The sequence below is a fragment of the Sebastes fasciatus genome, chromosome 20 (genome assembly GCF_043250625.1).
Source record: "Sebastes fasciatus isolate fSebFas1 chromosome 20, fSebFas1.pri, whole genome shotgun sequence".
NCBI classification, from domain to species: domain Eukaryota; kingdom Metazoa; phylum Chordata; class Actinopteri; order Perciformes; family Sebastidae; genus Sebastes; species Sebastes fasciatus.
In genome coordinates, this window is record NC_133814.1 from 15,137,069 (window position 1) to 15,157,692 (window position 20,624).

Genomic DNA, 20,624 nt, shown 5'->3' on the forward strand with positions numbered 1-20,624 from the left:
TCTGTTGTGATTGGTTAACCGAACCAAACTCTCTGGACTCTCTGCTCCAGCTCCGCTGGCAAGGTTCAACTGTTATATTGGTCAAAGTATTATCTTTGATTCCGCCAAAGCTAATGCACAAACATGGTATATTTGTACGTTATATACTGAAAAGTTTTGATAATTCAGAAGTGGAAAACAAAAAAAAATGTCACCATCCAGTCTAACCACGTATTTTTAGCAATTATGGCCATGTAAACAATATGTGCTCTTAAAATCCTTGAGACTTCCCTCCAGTTTGATTCCCCACCACATCGGCTGTCAATGCTGGCAGCCACACAATGTACAATGTAGACTGAGAGGAAGAGAGAAAAAGAAAGGAGGAAGAAATGAAGAAAGAAACACCAATATTGAGCTGGAAGGATGGCAGCCTATTACTGAGCTGCCTACTTCCTTTTCAGCAGTACAGTAAATTGTGCTATAAAGGAAACAAGGTCAACACTCCCATTTACAGTTCACATGAGTATTGCTAAATCCCAGTGGTCTTTAGTAGAGTTTTTCTTTGTGCTTAAATAACTACAACTGTGTATACTTTGACAGTAAAGGAGGCAACGGGAGATGAAGGCACAGCTATTTAATGCCAAAATGTGACATCCACCATTTGAAAACTGACAAATACGCCACAAACCTAAAGGATCACCTTATTATTATATGACAGCTGTACAGCCATAGCTGTTTTTTGTTTAATTGTACCACGTTGTAATTGCTTTGTTTGGTGTTGTTAGTGGCTTTATGGTGTCTTCAATATTGATTTCCTGCTTAAAACTGCAATTTTCTTTTTTTTTATAAATGGACTGTTTGTGTCTTGTGATTTTATTGTTGTGATTTTATGGCTGCAACTAACGATTATTTTTATTGTTTATTAATCTGTTGATTATTTTCTCAATTAATCGATTAGTTGTTTGGTCTATAAAATGTCAGAAAATGAAAACTCTTGATTTGTGTTTCCCAAAGCCCAAGATGACGTCCTCAAAAGTCTCGTTTTGTCCACAACTCAAGATATTCAGTTTACTGTCATATAGGAGTAAATAAACCAGAAAATATACACAGTTAAGATTCATTTTTACTTTTTTTTTCTTCCTTAAAAATTACTCAAACCAATTAATTGCTTATTAAAATAGTTGGAGATTAATTTAATAATCGACAACTATATCGATTAATCGTTGGAGCTCTAAAAAAGAATATGATAGATAACCTAATGAATGAATGAATGAATGAATATGATGTTTTGGTTTCTTCCAGGGCTGCAACTAACAATTATTGTCATTATCAATTAATCATTTGGTCTATGAATTGTCAGAAAATAATGAAACAATTGCCATCATAACCTCGCAGAGCCCAAAGTTGCATATTCAAAAGGCGGAAAATCTTCCTTTTTGTGAAGCTTTGAGCATTTTTTCACAATTAGTGCTTGAAAAAGACAATAGATTACTCAATTATAAAAATAGTTGCTGATTATTTTGCTGTCAATCAACTAATCGACTGATCGACTCATCGTTTCAGCTCTAGTTTCGTCTTAGTTTCTAGCAGCTGCACTGAGATGAAGCCCCGGTGAGGTGAGCTAAATTATTTTATTCTTAAGACTGATTATTCAAACTAGTATAATACTCAAACACACAACCACATAATGGACATGCCCATGCCTACACAAAACATACTTAAAACATATGCATTTTCACACATATTGCACTTTAGTGAAAACTACTCCTGCCAAAGCCTCAAACATCAGCAGTATTTAAGCTGACATGGACTGGGCGGGCATCAAACTTCAAACATTTTACAATGACAAGCTTCACGAAAGAAAAACAACTGCTTCTAATTACTGACATATTCAGCAGTGATTTATGTCCTCTCTATTTTTCAGTATCTCTGTGTTTAAGCAGCACACACACACAACCTTGACCTTATAGTCTTACCCCGTTAACATTTATTTCCAACACCAGTATTTGTCTTTACAGGTGTCAATAGTTTACCCTCACAACAAAAGCCTGTCACTGACCCAGACATTGTGCCAACTCGTCTCCAAAACGTTCCTCCTGACCTGCTGCTAAAACCAAATGACTGCCGCTATGCTGCAGAAAGACATAAGTCATTCGCATACATCAGAAGAAACAGCGAAATACTTTCAGATCATCAGGTCTAGAAAAACATTCAACCTCTCACATTAAAAACTCTAAGAATACACCAAGGTTGGCCATGCGATTATCCTGGTAATCCTTGAGCCACTAGTTTGTTAAGTTGTACTTCCAGCCCCTGTTTTGCTACCACTGCCACTATACTGAATCTAAAATCAACACCTTGTTAGGACAGGATAGGATTTTGAACGACTCCATTGAAAATACGCAGTGGACAATCACTGAAAATGACAAATGACACCATTGTACCAACTGAATATCCCCTCCAATCACATCTCCCTTTCTAAGACTGTGGTAACATGAGCTGCCGAGTCCAAAACCATGGTAACGCCATTCGCCTCGCTCAGAGGCCATCCTTAACATAATAACACTACTTTAAAATCAATGGAAGTCAGGCGGCTGCTGGCGGTACCACGGCTTTACACTCTGCGGCTCACGTTGCCGCAGTTTCACAAGCATGTCAGAGAACTACGGCGGCCTTCAGGTAACATAAAAACATGAAAGTCTCTCTCTAGAGACAGTGTTTGGTTTGTCTGCCCTGGGCTACTGTAGAAATATATAAGATGTACTGTAAAGAATATCCAGCATTTGTCAAACGTAACACCTGCTTTGTCAAATCACTGCTGGCATAAACATCTTTTACCTTGAGATATGCAATTACCACCACGATACAGGAAAAAAGTAGGTTTCATTCTTTTCTTCCGTGTACAATACATGTGCATTTTCCCTTCAGGAAGAGGATGAAGGCGAAAAGAAATAAGGCGAGGAAATGTATGGAGAGAGAGGACATAACAGCTTTTCTATAGAGGTGACATTAAGGTGACCCTCACCAGAGTGGATAAAAAAAAAACACTCCTTCGATTTCCAGAGGACAGCGGTGGCACACTATGTTTCTAAAGCCTCCTGTCTATTTCAAACAGTTTTGTGTAACAATTTCATACCTAAATTTGGTATGAAAAGCTAGCACACGCTGGTAAAAACTGAAAAGACTGACCTGAAAATGCATAATAGATCTCTCTATTCAATAGGCACAAGGAACATGCTGGTTCCAAGGTTGTTTGCGCAATAAAACAGACACAAGCACTTTGTCTGTTAAGGTAGAAATGCCTTATACAAGCAGAGTCCATTTACAATTTACACTTGCTGCAAAGTTTTAGGGGTTTTATGTTCTACTAAATAAAAAAAAAACATGTTGATTTTAAACTGAATTACACAAGTTAGATTGAGAAAAAGCTTTGAGAGTATAAGAGAGAGGTTGTTATGTTGAAACAACTGAAGAGAGGAACAACACCATAAATGGCAAGAAAGCAAGAAGCACTATCCAAATTCGAAACTTAAGTCAGACCTTCCCAACGCTTCACGATAATGAAATGTCTTTTATGACATTGATAATTACCTTCACCTCACAAACAGTGCCTTTTGAACTATGCCTCATCTTAAAATGTCAGTTTGGAGTCAGTTGGAAAAGATGTTTCTTGCTAAACAAAAAGACACTCGGCAAGCGAATCAAAACTTTTAAAAACAGCAAAACTACAGTATATGTCTTTGTTACCGGGACATTCTGATCTCTGGAGTCTGTTTTCTGGTTCACTAAATGTCAAATCCTTGAAATGGCACAGCCACACAGGTGGTTTCCATGTAGGTGAAAAGGCAGATCAGAAACAGATAACTTTTTAAAAACGCAACGATGTGGCTGAAGTCTTTTCTAAGGTAATGCTGATACGCAATATCTGGGTAGCTTTGGAGCAGGGGTTAGAGAGACAGAGAAAGTTAGACATGGAGTCTCTCATGCCTGTGTGTGTGCGTGTGTGTATATGTGTGTGTGTGCCTATGAAATCCTAGTCCTGCCAAGACTTCTAAGCTGCTATGTGTGCGCGTGTCTGGCTCTATTCTGTTTCCTGCAACACCCATTAGAACAGAACGCGCTGTCATGTTGAAGATATTTGCTGCAAGTGTGTGTGTGTGCGTGAATGTTTTTTCCCTCCGAAAGCTCGTCTGACAAAAAAATAAAGTTTTGTTATTAATATGATTAATATTAAAACAAGTCACAGAGAAACAAATACAAAAAAAAAAAAAGCATGATTTTGTGTGTGCGTATGCGTGTGTGCGTGCGTCTCCTTGATCTCGCCAGAGACAGCCTGTCCCCTGGACCGAAGCCAGTGGAAATTAATGTCAGGATCGGCTTACATTTATGTCATACGTAACATCATTGTAGGGGAAGGTGGACAGACAGTTACCAGCTGAGCAACTGACCGACAACCCGGCTGGTTGGAAGATGAAGTCATGTCGAGAGTAAGAGACAGAAAAGGGAGAGACAAAGAGGTGACATACTATGTGTATGATGAGAATTTGTACATATTCTTCGCCCTTTAATGTCTTTCTTAATGTATTTCAGGGACAGAGATAGCAGCTGCAACGTGGTTTAAGTACAATGAAAAGCAGGCATATAGTATGTGTGTGTGTTTGTTATGTAAAAAAACACCCGAATAAATTAAAAATACCACTTCTGAGCTCTGAAGAGGAGCAGCGCAAGCACATTTGAAGTGCATATAACCTCTTTTCAAATGTTAAGACATACCCTGGTGTGTGTGTGCGTGTGTGCATCAGTGTTGAGTGGACCCTGTGATGTCGGGAGGCTTTTTCTCCTTCTTCCTGTGAGTGTCTTGCACCACTTCAGCATTGTGTGTGCGTGTGTGTTTAAATTGGAGAATGGATTGGAGAAAGAGAGAGAGGGGGGGGGGGGGGGGGGCGGAAGGACAGCAAAGGGAATAAAGAGGAAAGTAAGAAGGAAAGGGCAACCACTGGGATCAACTACAGATGTGCTTCTGCCGACCCAAAAACCCGCTGTGGATGAGGAACCATGTGGGAAAAGAGCAGAGAGGAAGAGAGAAGAGTGGAGCCGTAGACCACGGGGGAATAGTGGGAACCTTTTCTTCTCAAAAATCAAACAGATACAGCAGCTCTGCTTCACTTGTCATCAAATGTAAATGCTCCTCTATTAATCAGCAGATGAACATATCTAGTATGCTGATTTTCATACTGGAATTTGGAGTTGTATGACGACAAATTTTACATAAGAGACAATAAAACTGTAGGCTAAACAATAAAAAAAAAAAAATGGGGTTTGCACACTCAAACATACAAATAAACAAACCGTTTTCTATACACACACACCCACACTATAGTAGTATAACACCCACCTTTCAGCACAGCGTGGCTGTTCGGGGCCGGGAGCAGAGGGCAGGGCAGAGCGGAGCGGGCGCCGAGAGCTGCTGTGGCCTCTAGCAGGGCTCCGGTCAGCAGGGAACACACCGACGTCCTCTGACCACAAGCGCGATAAAACCTGGAAATAAAAATAACAAGTGAAAACACAGTTTAAATTTGCCTGTGATTCTAATCTGAATTGTGTAATGTCATGCCTAGTGTTGCAGCCAACTGTCTGTTCACTTGTTAGTATCTACAACTAGCATCAGGCCTAGCATCTACAGTATATGCAATATAAAAGCTTTATATTGATTTGTGGGGTGTGCATTGTGTTACTGTTGACATATGCAGTTTGACATGAGCATATGTCAACAGTAACAAATGCACATCCCAAAAATCAATGTAAACTGTTGACATATGCTCATATGCTTGACAAATTGACTTTTGGGGTGTGCATTTTGTTACTGTTGACATATGCAGTTTGACATGCTTTACCATACAGTATGTTAAGTAAAGAAAACAAATCTTAATCTTCTTGATTAATGCAGTTTAGCCCAAATTAACAATGCAATAACTTCAGCCATCTGATTAATTAATTAAATAAATTCAAAGCCTTGAGTAAGGCTGCAAATAACTTTTTTAAAAATCATTATTATTGTCAATTATCTGTCGGTTATTTTCTCAATTAATTGGTAAATGAAGTATCATAAAATAAAGATGATCAATCTATTATCCTTGTTGCATAGAGGGCATTTCTTTAGTGTCTTTTTTTAACCAGTGTGTTTTACTATACCACCTACCTGTTTTATGTAACCAACACATGTTACAGCTGCTGTAAGTTTCAGCATCATTGTTTCCACTTTTAAGTTACTGTTAATCATCTAAATCAAAGGCTGAGTGAATTAAAGTGAAACAAAACTACATTAGTTATAAAAAAAAATCACATAGAACAGTCTAAATGTGTGTGATTTGGTTAAAGAGATACAGTATTTGGGGGGAATTTGTTTGTTTTGTCCCACAGAGTCAGAAACTAACAGACCTTTTCTTATGTATTTGGTGTAGTTTCGTGAAGTTATGTCAAACAGCAATATAAGACTACCTTCTTGGCTCAATTGTTGAGTGTGTATGGAATCAAATAACATAATCATGATCCAATAGGCATCCAGGTATTGAATGAAACCAAGCACGTAAATAAAGAGGGGGTGAAGGGGTGCCTTTTTTTCGAAAGCTTTGTTTTTGAAAAACCCCGATCTAAATGTTTAACTGTTAATAACAAACAGTGGCTACAAACCTAAGTGGATGGGAAGGATGACAACACCAGGGATTGAGGCAGCGGTTCAGGTCCGGTCTGGCTGGGCCGGCGCCGACGGTGTGTGATGGCCAGCGAGACTCCCTGAGACACACGCATCCAGACAGCAGGAGCTTTTTGGCGGGATGAATCAGGCTGAGTTCCTCTCTGTCCTGCACATAGTTGTTAACCTGTTGAGACAGCCAATGACAAATGGGTCACTTACTCACTTAAAATTAAGGTTATTTATATAAATAAAGGGTTCCAAGTGGTGAAGCCGATTCTCCTTTATCATCCTTAAAGTATGCATCAACAGAATAACTGAGATGAAAGAGCTTCCCGGCAAACATTCACCTCATCCGGTGCTGTTTGTTTCACACTTCCAGGCTGTTATGTAACGTTTGAATCAGAGGTCATTGTCATCAGCTTCTCGGTTGTGGTCATTACAGGAAGCAATTTCCTCTCGGCGGAACAGAAATCAAAGCGTGAAAAGAAGGAATTAATAGAGAGAAATACCGCTGAGGCACATAATAGATAGGAAGAAAGGTGGGAAAGAGATCCAGACAGAAGGCATCACAGTGAGACAGACATAGTGTACGTAGGTAGGTATATAGAGAGGCAGAATAACGGGGAGATGTAGAGGAAGAAGATGGGAGGCAAGAGAGAAAAGAAGAGATGTTACGGAGGAGTTTGAACCAAGCGAACGTTTTGACCTTAAAGAAAAGCCTCCTCCTCACTTCAGTTCACACTCTTCTCGGAACAAAATCCATCCGACATAAAAGGAAACACTTATCCAAAGCGGTTGACTTGCACTTTGTCCTTGAGTGAACCTGCAGTAGAGCTCTTCTGGCACAGATTTCAAAGAAAAGCCATTACGGCAACATTTTGTGGCACTCTGAGTGGGCGCTAATGCCTTCAGCAGGGGTGGATATTACAAAATTGAACAAAAATCGATGCTGGTGACAAAGTGGGGGGATGAATGGAATACAAGTTTAATGAGAAAATACAGCTTGGGTGTAATCGTCAATCAGCACTGCTTCATAATGATGGTAGGAGGAGGTAGATGAAGGCCATCAACCCCCCCAGGATTAATGTGTAAATTCTCAGAATTAAGTGAATCTGTGCTCTTTTAAAATATGTCCTGTTTGTATTAAGTACTCGCAGCGGCATGGCACAACACACACACCAGAAAACACGCATAGTACACGTCCTGCTACTTGTCTCAGTGGGATGGGTTTCCTGCATGGGGTGTAGGCCTAGCTGTTGTCAGATCTGGGCCATCCCGAGGGAAAGGAGACCGACCGGCCTGCACGTTTAGAGAGTGAGAGAGCCAGCGAGAGGGAGACGGGGAGAAAGGGTGAGACAAGCACACTCCTTTTCTCTTTCAGTAACAAGCCAATTATGTGAGACCTACTGTATTGACCTGCATTCCTGCAAGAAGCTTATTACTAAAAGCTGAAACTTTCATTATGAAATAAAAGAAACTGTGATTAATCACATTTACACCATCGTTTTCTTTCCTTATCCAGAACATTCACTGACTCACATTTCTGGTAAAAGGCCTCATTCTTTTTCTATCAGCATCTCCGCTGAACAGTTATGAAGTCTACTATATTAACAGTGTATTTTTCCACATGTAAAAAGCGGTTAAAAAGTAGACTTGGCCTGGGTCGTACATAGCACTCATGCCTCTGTTATTTACCCTACATTTAAAGATGTAAAATCACTTAATTGAGGCTGTTTTCCCGTAACTAATAAACAAATAAATCCCCCAAAGGGTTTACGGGTAGATTAGTTTCTATGCTATTTTACATCGCTTGGATATTTTAGTACTGAGTATCAAAGCGACAGAAATATCAAAATTACCAAGTGGCTGCAAAAACAGCACTAAACAACAGCTAATATGGACTTTTTATATTTGTGTCTCTAAAAACCACTACTCTACTGTGCCAAACAATACAATATTTTTATTGAGTCCGTCTCTCTGCAAGCTGTCCTGCTTATGACGGCAGTTTTGGCAGTTAAACACTTTATTAAGGCAACTAGAAATGACCACTGTCTAAATAAAGGTTCAACATAGCCAAAAAGATACATTTTTTTTTAAAGATAGTTACACTGCAGTTGAAATTTAGTGGTGGTTTCATTCAAGATTTTGATTTCTACTTTAACACACAGACACAGAGTCTGAAACATGTGACTAATGAAGCAGAAAAAGCTGGTTGTATGAGTGTGTATACGTTTGTAAGAGAGCCTGACTTCAAAAAGGACACTGCAGGGAATGTGGTGCTTGATGGACACAAAGCAGCTGTCTTCACAAACGACACACAAACAAACAAACAAACTCATCTTCGCAAACACAGACCGACTTTCCTTCAAAAATCACAAAAACGCAGTAGTAGTAGTAGTAGAGTGTATAGACATGCACACCAAAAAATCATGGTCAAAAGTATCTACACATCCCAAAGAGTGGAAATGTTTCAAAGTGTTTATGTAAGGGAGAAAAATTTCTCTTCGATCTTCTGATTTTCAAGTTTCACAGACGTCCCAAGACAAGTGAATCCATAAATAACTGAATTAAAATGAAAGGAACCAGGGAATGAATGAGTGAGTGAGTGAGTGCAGGTGTGAAGGAGTGAGTGGGGGAGTGAGCAAGCTATTAACTGGTCCATTAAAGGGAAATAATTTAATAAATCAACCAAATTGTCCATTTTCACTAATGCTTTTTAATCTCAGTATAAAAAAAAATATCACTGTAATGTAGGCGGGCAGGAAGAAGGACAGAAAGCACTCTTTTGTGTAATGTAGCCACAGTTGCATCAGGCATGGGGGAGGTAATTACATTTCAGCTCAATTACTTAAGTACAGGTCATCCAATAGCAATAAATCCATCTTGTCCTTCTTCCTGGTGAGTTACAGTAACACTGACGTCGCCATTTAGCCAGTAAGCAGAACTATGGCTATACAGTATGAGTCAACTGCCACTAATACAGCTCTGTTTCTCATGTTACACTGTGTGTGTGTACAGGAAATGCTAATGGCTTAAGCTCAATGAAGGTAACTTGTAAATGCTAGAGGCAGCTGCACTGATTGAGCTCCACTTACAGTAAGTTAAGGTAACTTCAACAATATAACTCCTGTTTCACAATTCTATACCAGTAAACGGTCAAAGTCTGTTTTGCTAATGCAGCAATAATAATTTTGTTACAGTGCTGCATAGAAATTTGCATTTGTAATGAAGAGCACATGTTTGTGTCCCGTGTGAAACCAAAAGTAAACGCGGACTTTACGTGACGTTGTTTTACGTGACGTTGTTTGGCGTGACGTTGTTTGACGTGACGTCGTTTATGTAACATTGTTTTACATGACGTTCACGTGACGTTGTTTACGTGACGTTGTTTACGTGACGTTGTTTACGTGACGTTGTTTACGTGATGTTGTTTACGTGATGTTGTTTACGTGATGTTGTTTACGTGATGTTGTATGTGAAAAAATGTTTACGTGAATTTTTTACGTGACTTTTTCGCTAAGTGTTTTTTACCTGATGTTGTTTGACTTAATGTTTTACATAACATTGTTTTATGTAATGATGTTTTATGTTACGATGTTTTAGGTAACGATGTTACATGAACGCTTGTTACGTAAAGTTATGTAAAAAAGTCCGCTAAGGGCCGTTGGTAGTTATATTGTTAGAGTTGTTACGTATTGTTGGTAGGTTATTATTTTAACACAAAACCATGATGTTTTTTAACTAAAAAACCTAAACCTAATCCATTGTTTCACAACATTAATCACGTGGCATTGTGCGTTTCTGCAAGTGTGATACGAGGCTGATGTGAAACGTATTTATGAAACTTTTTTTTGGTTCAGAAACGCTGACATTCAAAGTACAATACCTAAATGTTTTCTGACGAATGGGTCGGTATAATAGTTCATAGATAACATCTTGATCTAACAAATTTATAACTTTTAGAATCTGCAAATATGTTTAATACATGTCTAATATCTTTCTAATACATTTCTCTTGTGTTGTTCTTTCACATAAGAGTACAGGTGTGTAAAAACTAGGCTGCGTCAAATTTTTCGAAGGGACATACATGAGGGGGTCCTCGGTAAATTCTCAAAATTGTAAGGGGTCCTTGGCTGAAAAAAGATTGAGGAGTAAAGTGTACATGCAAAAGGGATTTATTTTTCCCTTTCAGTCAGAATTGTGTCTGTAAAATAAAAACAAATATTTATTTATTTTATTTTATTATTTAATTAAAATATTTTTTGGTATTATTTGATATTAATGTTCTTTCATAACAGTTAGTAAAACTGAAACAAAACTCTAAACAGATTTTTCTTACTATTTATAATTCTACCTTTCAATTTAACAGACAGCTTTTTGTTCAGTCAGTTTAGCCACTGTAAAATGGCATCAACAATCTAACTGTCCAGTGTGGTTGGATCCTATTTTGAGGCTTGCCGCCACCTGAAGAGTTCAGAGAGTTGGACTTTCTCAAGGACGGGGGTCAAACCTGTGAGGACTGGATTCAAAGTATATTCATCAATTAATAAAATATGGAATAATTATGAAAGACGCCAATATACAAACAAGCTATAACTTTCATATTACTGACAATCAGTGCACGTAAACTCCGGTTATGAATGAGTTTGTCATGAAGTCCCATCAGTGCCTGTTGGATAATTTCTCTGCCTGGCAACAGCCATTCTGGGAAGGGATTAACAGGGGTCACTGTGGTGCACCACGCAGATCTACTGAACTTTGAGCAGGAATGCACCACACATATGTCCACATGCTAACATCCAGACATGCAAACACACTCTGACTCATGCCCGTGCCATTATGTATATCATACCAGACGCATACTGTATGCATGAGCATGCAGGACACTGGAGAGGCCGAAGCCGTCTCCCTGAAATCCAACCACCCACACCTCGACCTCTTAGCTTTGATGTCCCTGGCCCGCCACACACACACTCACATACTCCCACACTGACACCGTCTCTCATTCACACACACACTCCTCTTCAATTACTCTGCCCAGTACTCCAAAGCACAGATCCCCCAATACAATATATGAATGTAGCCCAGCTGTCTGTGAAACGCCGCATTGTAGTGTGTGTCTGTACGGTACGTTTTCCCTCCCACTGTTGTCATGCATTCACAAAAAAACACACACCAGGCCACAAACCTTTATCTGGTAATGATATCATGCAATTGAACGCACCGAAGTACTCGCATGGGATTAGAGAAATCATTGCGTTAGTACCCCGCTGCCACCCCCCACATACTCTCCCACGAAGCTGACATTCAAGGAATAAAAATACATGGTTCTGACTGAATTCTACTTTTAGCAGCATCGTGGAGGGTCGAGGTCAGCCAAGGTCAGAGAGGGGTCAGCGTTAAAAGAACTCTGTTATTCTGGTCTGTGGACTCGGAGCTGAGGTCACTGGGAGAGACGTCAGTCTTAACCCTTCCTCCACTGAGCAAGTTGACGTTTGTCAGTGTATTTTGGCTATTTTGGGTCTTAAAGAGTTCATTTATAAAACTTGGGTGAATTCCCTTTGCAAGAAGGGACAGGATCCAAGTGGTTTTACTTGAAAACAAATCTTGTAGAAATGTACCTTATATACATGATATGAAACTAAAATCACCTTAAAGAGGACCTATTATGCTAATTTTCAGGCGCATACTTGTATTTTGGGTTTCTACTAGAACATATTTACATGCTTTAATATGCAAAAACGCTTTATTTTTCTCATACCGGCTGTGCTGCAGCACCTCTTTTCCCCTGAAACGCTCTGTTTGAGCTCCTGAGCTCCGCTCTAGCTAGCTTTGTTTGAGGCCGTACTAAACTAGCCACTAGGCAAAGTATTATGCAAATATGTTACTTGGTGACATCACCACGTTACGGACGAAAAGGCAGGACTTCAAGCAAGGTGCTTCAGGCAGTTCAGGAGCAGTGTTTCTGTGGGGGAGAGCAACTCCCTTTGGTGTGGACTTTGGGCTTTGTAACTTTGCAGACCTTTTACATTCACAAAAAAAAAAAAAAAAATTAGCATAATAAATCCTCTTTAAGATTGATGCAAGCGAGCATATAATAGATATAAAGATTCAGACTTAAAAAAACAGAAACTGACTCTTGAAAGAATTCAATTCAGCGATTTTAATGTTGCAACTCGACAGCTCAATGTTTCTGCCTGGCGAGAAATGATTTTGGCGGAGCAATATGAACTCAATAAAACTCAGCTGAATCTCTCCACTCCTTCATTCTTGCAGTACTGTAGATCACTGAAAGGTTTAGGCCTGAGAAAAAGCCCCGTATTCCTAAAAATCCTTCATGGACTGTTTGCTTTAATGCAGTGAAAATGGAGCCGACGAAACTGTCTGAGAGAAATGAAGAAAATGTGCACGATGCCCACCCAAAGCGACGAGAGCGTTTAAATGGACTGCTCCTGTGTCTATTTGAAAAGTCGGTGAGGAGCCAGTTATGTTCAGCAGCTCTGGTATCTCAGCACCCAGACACCCTAACCCCACCCATCCTGGACAACCAAATCAAAAGCCGTAAACCAAGCACACCCAAACATGCCAAGCAGATATCCCCACCTCTCGGGTTTGAACATGTGAAATGTTTTATGTGCACACACGGCGCACCACCCTCTTTATCCCACGCGACTCCTAATCCTGGTTTGCATTACCAAGAAACAGACAACCTCTCTGCACTGTCCTGCTCTGCTCTGACCTTTTCTGCCGTTTTCTGTCTCCACAAGGTAATGTTTGCTTTCCTGCAGCCTGAGTCTGGACTGTCTCACTGCTGACTGGGCGCTGGGCTCATTTGAGTGTAGTTATGTGTACGTAGATAAAGATTACATATGTATACATGTGTGTTTTTATGAGTGTACACGTACAGGCTGTGTGTATACATATGTATTTTCTGTATGCTCTGTGTATTTATGTGCTTTTTGAGCATACAAAGTTCTATCTGAGTTTATGTGAATATATTATATGTGTGTGTGTAGGTGGTCCATGCACTTGAGTCAGTGTTGCTTAGACTAGAGGAGCCCTATGTCTGAGTATGGGATGAAATACATACAGACACTTGAACAACTCTCCCTTATGAAAACACATTAAGTAAATCATAATCCAACTGAAACCTAAGTTATTAATGAGAGATTACAAAATCAAGTCAGTGAGAAAATTAGCGAGGTTTGGCAGCAATAGATTCACACAAACAATCACGCACCTACAGCGCATTTAGAGATGGACATAAACCATACACTATAAGCAAACCTCCTATTCATGCATGAGCTCATCCTCAATGCCTTGTCTTGGTCCAAAGGTTACGAAACATTGTCTTTATGGGAGTTTCAGTATTGTCAACCCACTGAGACCAGACATTACTGTCTTTAAGAGGCTCTAGCAGACTTGCAGAAGATACTGGTATCACACGAAACTAGACGACCTAAGAAATCCATTGGTACCAACCATGGCATGTAAGCTTGTCGGAAAGGAGGCTAAATAATGTTTCAGAGTTGGGCTAAATTTTGGCAAGGAAAGAACGGCATGGCCATTTTCAAAGGGGTCCCTTGACCTCTGACCTCAAGATATGTTAATGAAAATGGGTTCTATGGGTACCCACGAGTCTCCCCATTACAGACATGTCCATGTTATGATAATACCATGCCGTTTTGGGCAAAAACCATGCAGTAAATGTGTTATTTTCGCCTATTCTAAAAATGGTTTCTGCCTATTGGAGTCCCTAAACCATCTTGGAATTGCATAAATTGGGTATGACTTGAAAGCTGAGACTCTTGTGGATCCAATGAGCCCAATTGTATTCATGTGTGATGATGTTAGTCCCCATAGTAGCCATTTCATTGTAGTAAGACAATTTTTTTTAAACGTCACCTCACTGTATAAAATGACCTTTTGTGACCTCTAAGATAATCACAGCGCAGAACAGAAGTGCTCGCCATCCAATCGCCGAAAGATCCAATTCTTGCCGAAACGCCAAATGTCAAACGTTTCTGATACCAAATCACAGCATGGCTTTTTCTATGGTGTTCCTCAAAGTCTTGGTGTCTTAATGTGGTATTTTGGAGGGATTATTGATCATTTTTATCAATTCTCGAGTGGTAAAAAAAATGGTTAAATTTAGCACCATATCTGTGTAACAAATGGTATCAAACCAAAAATTGCTGCATTAATTTATGTGACAAAAGATAACAATAAGATGCCTTTGGTTATAACACACAAAAAGCATTGGCGTTTGTTATTAGACAGAGTAAGCCTGGAGAGAAAACCCCTCTTGTGTGAGTCACGTCTTAGATCAGGTCCTCTGTGGCTCAGTGGGTGGGTTGTGCTAACATTTCTAGGAGTTAGACTCATGCAATACTGCTCTGCAAATGTTGTAAACGTGTGTGGGCGTTTGGGAACCCCCAAAAGTTTTTAGGAAAGGCTTTTCTCTGGGATTCCCAATAGCTGGAGACTGAACTATTCACCGACATTTGCTTTGGCAGTTACATGAAAAACGTGGACTAAATTAATACAAATAGGAAAAAGCATTTAAAAGAAAAATAATATAAATTCTAGATTATTAAAAAGAGGAGATCTCAAAGGGTACATATGTAAGGGATAATGTACAGCGAGCCGGTCATTGTTGGGAAATAAATCCAGACAGGGCAATGCAGAGGGAAGTTTATTTCACAACAATGACACGCTATCCCGCTTATTACACAACTACTTACTTAAGAAATCAATAATTTGACACAAAAAGGCTCCGCCAGAGTCCGACATCACAACTGCGCCCATAGCAACGGTCTGTTATACATAGCAACAGTCTGCTTTAAAGAAATAACAGACCGTAGGACGCCGTGATTGACCAATCAGAATAGAGTATTCAACAAAGCCGTGAAATAAACTTATTTAACAGACATTGACAGCTTTATTCCAAAGCTTTAATTAGATTTGAATTATTCATTTTAGCTCATAATACCACTTGTGACCTGCTGCCCCGAGCCCTAGTTATATAATCAGACATACAGCATTTGAGTAACTGGGTCTAAACTGGTGTAAATGCACAGTTGTATCAATAACATGGTGGCCTGTCCAGAACTATACATTTAAACCAGCTACTCTCTAGGATTAAGCCCTTTTTTTCTTCATTTATTCAAACTACTTTGCTAAAATGGGCTGGAGATGGCGAGGAAGATGAAGGGAACAAGAAGGGAAAGAGAATTAATGAGGATCAACGACAGAAGTAGAAAAGGTTAGAATGATAGAAAGAAAAAAAAACAATTATAAAAGAGGTCGACAAGGTTTGCGGAAGGTTTGTCAAAACAGGAAGACGAGTTCAACGGAGCAGAATGAAGAAGAGAGAGCAAAAAAAGATGGAGTGGAAGAGGAGGTGAAAAGGAAAGGATGAGGGAGAGGAGGGTTTGAGAAAGGACAGTGAAGCAGGAAAGACAAAAAAGGAGATGAAGAGGAGAAAAACACAGCAGAGAACACGGAGAGGGAGGCCAAGGGTGACTTGAATCATAATCCCCTGTTGAATTTCACAAGGAGCCGTTCCAACAAAGATCCAAGAGCTGGGCACCGCCTCACACCTTTAACAGGCTTAGGGCTTTGTTGTGTGTACTTTATGTGTGTGTGTCACAGAGAAGTCGAGAGCAGAGGGGAACACTCGGCAAACTGCATGTGATTTATTAGAAAACTCGAATGCAGATGTTAGCCTTGAACAACACAACAACATACTGCGCACTGCTTTAACTAAGATAAGCAGCACTGCAAAGATGAAAACAAGAAAACAAATACACAGATTATCAGACGGTGGCTGCCTTCGCTGGTCATCGACCCCTTTTAGAGCCAGCAGGGAAAAATCAGAGGAGAACAAGGAGGAAAAAGACACATTTACAGGAAAGGACTAACTAATCGAATTAGACCAGAGGGACTAGAGAGTAGAGAGGGAATGACAAGTTGTGCTTAGTCACACTTGTGAAATGCCAGGTCACCATTTCAGCAGATAATGTTACTGTGTGCTTTGTGGAAGATGCTTAAAGGGGATTAGATATTAATATTATATATTATATTATCGTTGTTACAACAAAAGGAGTCACAGTAGGTGATTCCTAATGAAGGAAACGTCTGTCGTTATTCAGCCTTGGTCTGTTCAGTTTTAGTTATGATAGCATGTTGCTCACCAGCTGCACCGCAGCAATTTAGGAGACGAGGACAATAAACAGAGCTTGATTAAGTAAAGCAATGCAAGTGTTGTATCGGTTTCTAATGGAGCTTTCACAAGCCATAGTCCATTTGGCTGGTCAGAATCAGAGTGAAATTCATACTTTTGGTTAGTTTTCTATTTAGTCTGGTTCGGTTTCACAGTGCATAAATTAAAGCGGACCAAATAAAAAAAATAATAATTTGCTGAGGGGCGCGTACGAAGGAGCAAATTCATCTTTTTCGTCTCGAGAGCTGACACTTCTATGGAGGGAATCACTGACTTTGATATATTGCTGTCAAAGTTTTTCCACTTTGAATCGGCAGTGATCTACTGTGCACAAAAAAATCCCTTCTCCTCCAGTTTATCTCAAATTACTTTATAAATGTTACCATTTCTGTGGTCTTTATTTAGCATATTCTGTATGTTCTCATCGGCCCAGACGTCAAGCAAACACCAGACTTCTGCAGAAGTCCAGGACAGTCTTCTCCCACCCATGTTAACCTGTTGTTTACCTGTGTCCATCTCAACACATGCCCACACAGGCAGCCTACATTTTGGTTCGCTTGGAAACGGTCCGAGATCACCTCTAGCAAGCAGTCTCGGACCGGTTGTTTTGGTCCGCACCAGAGTACGATTACTGCGTTCACAACTGCCCAAACGAACCGCATCAGAGTTTGATTAAAATGAACTAAATGTTGGCTTGTGAAAGCGCCCTTAGGCTTTATTATAGAGTCAAACTTAAGGCAAACAAATATAATTCTGTTACAATCACCCACTTAATGGCAGATCTACATCCAGTTATCCGGTTCATGCAGGAATATCTAACCATAATAAACTGCAGCAGAAAGGCAACATGTAGAGCGTCCCATAAGACAGCTATTTAAGAAGACTGTAGGTATTCATGCAGTTATTGCGTATAGTATTATGCAGCATATGCAGTCAAGCTTAGATACTAATGACTTTACTTGTGGTTAAAAGAACGAGAGAGAGTTGAGGCTTTTACTGGTTGATCCAAAATATGATTTAAGAGGGAAATGGAAGTTTCAGAAGGAGAAAGAAACCGAATGGAAAAGCCAGCGGAGAGCAGAGGAAGTATAGCAGGAGAAGAAATATGACAGAGGAGTTGGAGAGAGAGAGTCTGGGAGAGAAAAACGAATTGGGGTCATCTTGAGGGCCAAAACAACCTGGAACCCATTACCCAGAGCACCCAGTGGGACCCCTCCACACCAACACTCCCCCCACTTACAGTTCTCATGATGTCATACTACAGCGAGCCGCTACGCTCTCCTTCATACATAACGGCAACACAGTCCTGATCAGACAGTTAGAGATAAGCCTGAAGAATGGTTTCTAGACATACAAAATAATCTTGGTTCCACATGCAGACGAATAGAGCATCAATATTTTTTGCTTGGAGATTTACAAAAGATGGCATTAGTTACTACTAACTGTACTACCTTATACTGTTTTATGTTATATTACATAATTATGCTGCTAATCTTAAAGCTCAACACTTGACAATCTTTTAACTGACTGCTGTTCTAAACGTCTCAACTACTCCATGACTTCACCTCGATCTATCTTCTTCAAGTACATTTTCAAATCGTGCAAACTGTATTTCCTCTCTACACAACGAGACCCCAAATCTGCACAACTTAGGTTTGCTTTTTCCATGTTCATGCACATTTTCTCAAGTTATCCTGTAGCAGATAAGTTCATACATATCTTTGAACAACACATTCAGCGAAATGAACTCAAAATCCTGTTGCTGTTAACACTTGATCAGGCTAAAAAATGTCAATCTTAAAGTGTAGTTCCTTTACAGCCACAAAACGCAATGAATGAAAAGATGTTTCCTCAGTCCAAGTACAGCAGGAAGGACTCGTAGTAAACAGTTTACTTACTGTAGCACAGAAAGTGGCTGATATACTGACGAGAAAGGAAGAAAAACCACCAAGCTCCAATCCCTCTTAGTCTGCCGTTATAAAAGTGAGAGAGGAGGCTTGAGCGAAGGAGAGCATGAGAGAGAGAGAGAGAGAGAGCAAGAGGAAGAGAAAGAGTGAGAGAGAGATCTCTACATCATTAGAGCCCGCCTGAGGAGGAGAGAGAGAGAGAGAGAGAGAGAGAGAGAGAGAGAGAGAGGGAAAGATGGAAAGGAAAGAGACAGGAGAGGGAGAGACAAGAGTGAGGGGAAAAGACAGAGACTCAGAGATCTCTGCCTAACGCTGAGGGTACCCCCATATTAGGCTATGAGGCAACTGGCCCATCAAACTCCGGTAGCAACAAGGGAGATTTTATCAGCGAGCACACTCTAAACACACAAAGACGGAGGAGACACCGCCACGCAAGATTTCAATTGATCCTCCTCTACGAGCCTGTTTAATGTGTAAACAGTGTATGACAAAACTCAAATAAGGCTGCTGTGTTTTGAATATTACACAGAACCTGGGAATCGACCATTGATGCCACCTTTTGCCAGTCAACTCATCCAAATGTCCACTAAAGACAGTCGATTCTATGTGTGTTAAGTCAATCGAAAGTAAGGAAAGGGTAATTTTGCTAAAAGGCAAAGCATTGTTTATATCGAGAGATAGTTGCTCTATTAATTTTAGTAACACAACAAGGTAACTTGTGCTTTCTGGAGTCAGGAAATGGTGCAAAGTACAAAACCTTCCCCCCAGTGACCTAATTAAACTGTGCAGTATGCAGCCTACCAAAAAGTATTTAAGAAGAAAATATTAGATTCTCTAATAAAAATACCATCTCCGACATTTTTATGAACGTGTCTTTTTGAGCCGAGCAGGGTGATGACATGTGAGATAATGTCGGTTATGTTATTCGCCAAGTGAATATGCATTGCACTAAATGTTTCCATACAAAGTTTTCCCCTAGTTACAAAGTACAACCAAATGTCATGTGATATTAAAGGTGCATTGTGTAGGATCTGGGGGTATCTAGCGGTGACGTGATGAGATTGCAACCGACTGAAGCCTCTCCCGTGTGCCAAGCGTGTTGGAGAACTACGGTGGCCGACACAAAAATGCGAATGGCCCTCTCTAGAGCCATTTGGAGCTGAGACAGAGCGTAGAGTGTGCATGTACGTGGGAAGTGAGTGGTGAAGCAAGAGAGAGAGAGAGCGGCGGCGACGGGAGCGAGTAACGTTATCGACTACGGCCCAAGCAAGAAAAGTTAACAGAGTTTGGTTTGTCCGTTCTGGGCTAATGTAGAAACATGGCGGTGCAATTGGCGGACTCCGTGAAGAAGCCCCACTCCCTATGTAGATATAAACGTCTCATTCTAAGGTAACGAAAACACAATGATTCTTATTATTCGGTGATTAAAAACTAAACAAAACATACTTAATATTATTATATTACATTTCTGCCAATAAATCCCTCTAATTGTTACACACTGTTCCTTTAAGTATCCCTTCTTTGCTCAGCGACACATAAATGAAAATTACAGATGGAAAAACGTGCGATATAGTTGAAAGCTCAGTAAAATGCGAGTAGGTAGCCTAGAGCTGCAACAATGAAGTGGTTAATCGATTAGTTGTCAACTATTAAATTAATCTGCAACAATCTTGGAAATATATTTAATAAGTTTGAGTAATTTTCTGAAAGAAAAAAAGTCAATATTCTCTGATTCCAGCTTTTAAAATGTGATTTTCTGGTTTCTTTACTCCTCTATGACAGTAAACTGAATATCTTTGAGTTGTGGTCAAAACAAGAC

General features: G+C 39.9%; 1 protein-coding gene across 5 annotated transcripts in view; it reads right to left on the bottom strand.

The window, feature by feature from the left end:
• plce1 (phospholipase C, epsilon 1) overlaps nucleotides 1-20,624 on the bottom strand; it is a 99,318-nt gene that overhangs the window by 45,974 nt on the left and 32,720 nt on the right. For all 5 annotated transcript variants that reach the window (XM_074621000.1, XM_074620997.1, XM_074620998.1 and 2 more), the window contains 2 exons: nucleotides 6,670-6,857; nucleotides 5,375-5,517 (listed from right to left, as the gene is read on the bottom strand). In XM_074621000.1, the coding sequence (XP_074477101.1) occupies nucleotides 5,375-5,517; nucleotides 6,670-6,857 (331 nt within the window). The remainder of the gene's footprint in view (nucleotides 1-5,374; nucleotides 5,518-6,669; nucleotides 6,858-20,624) is intronic.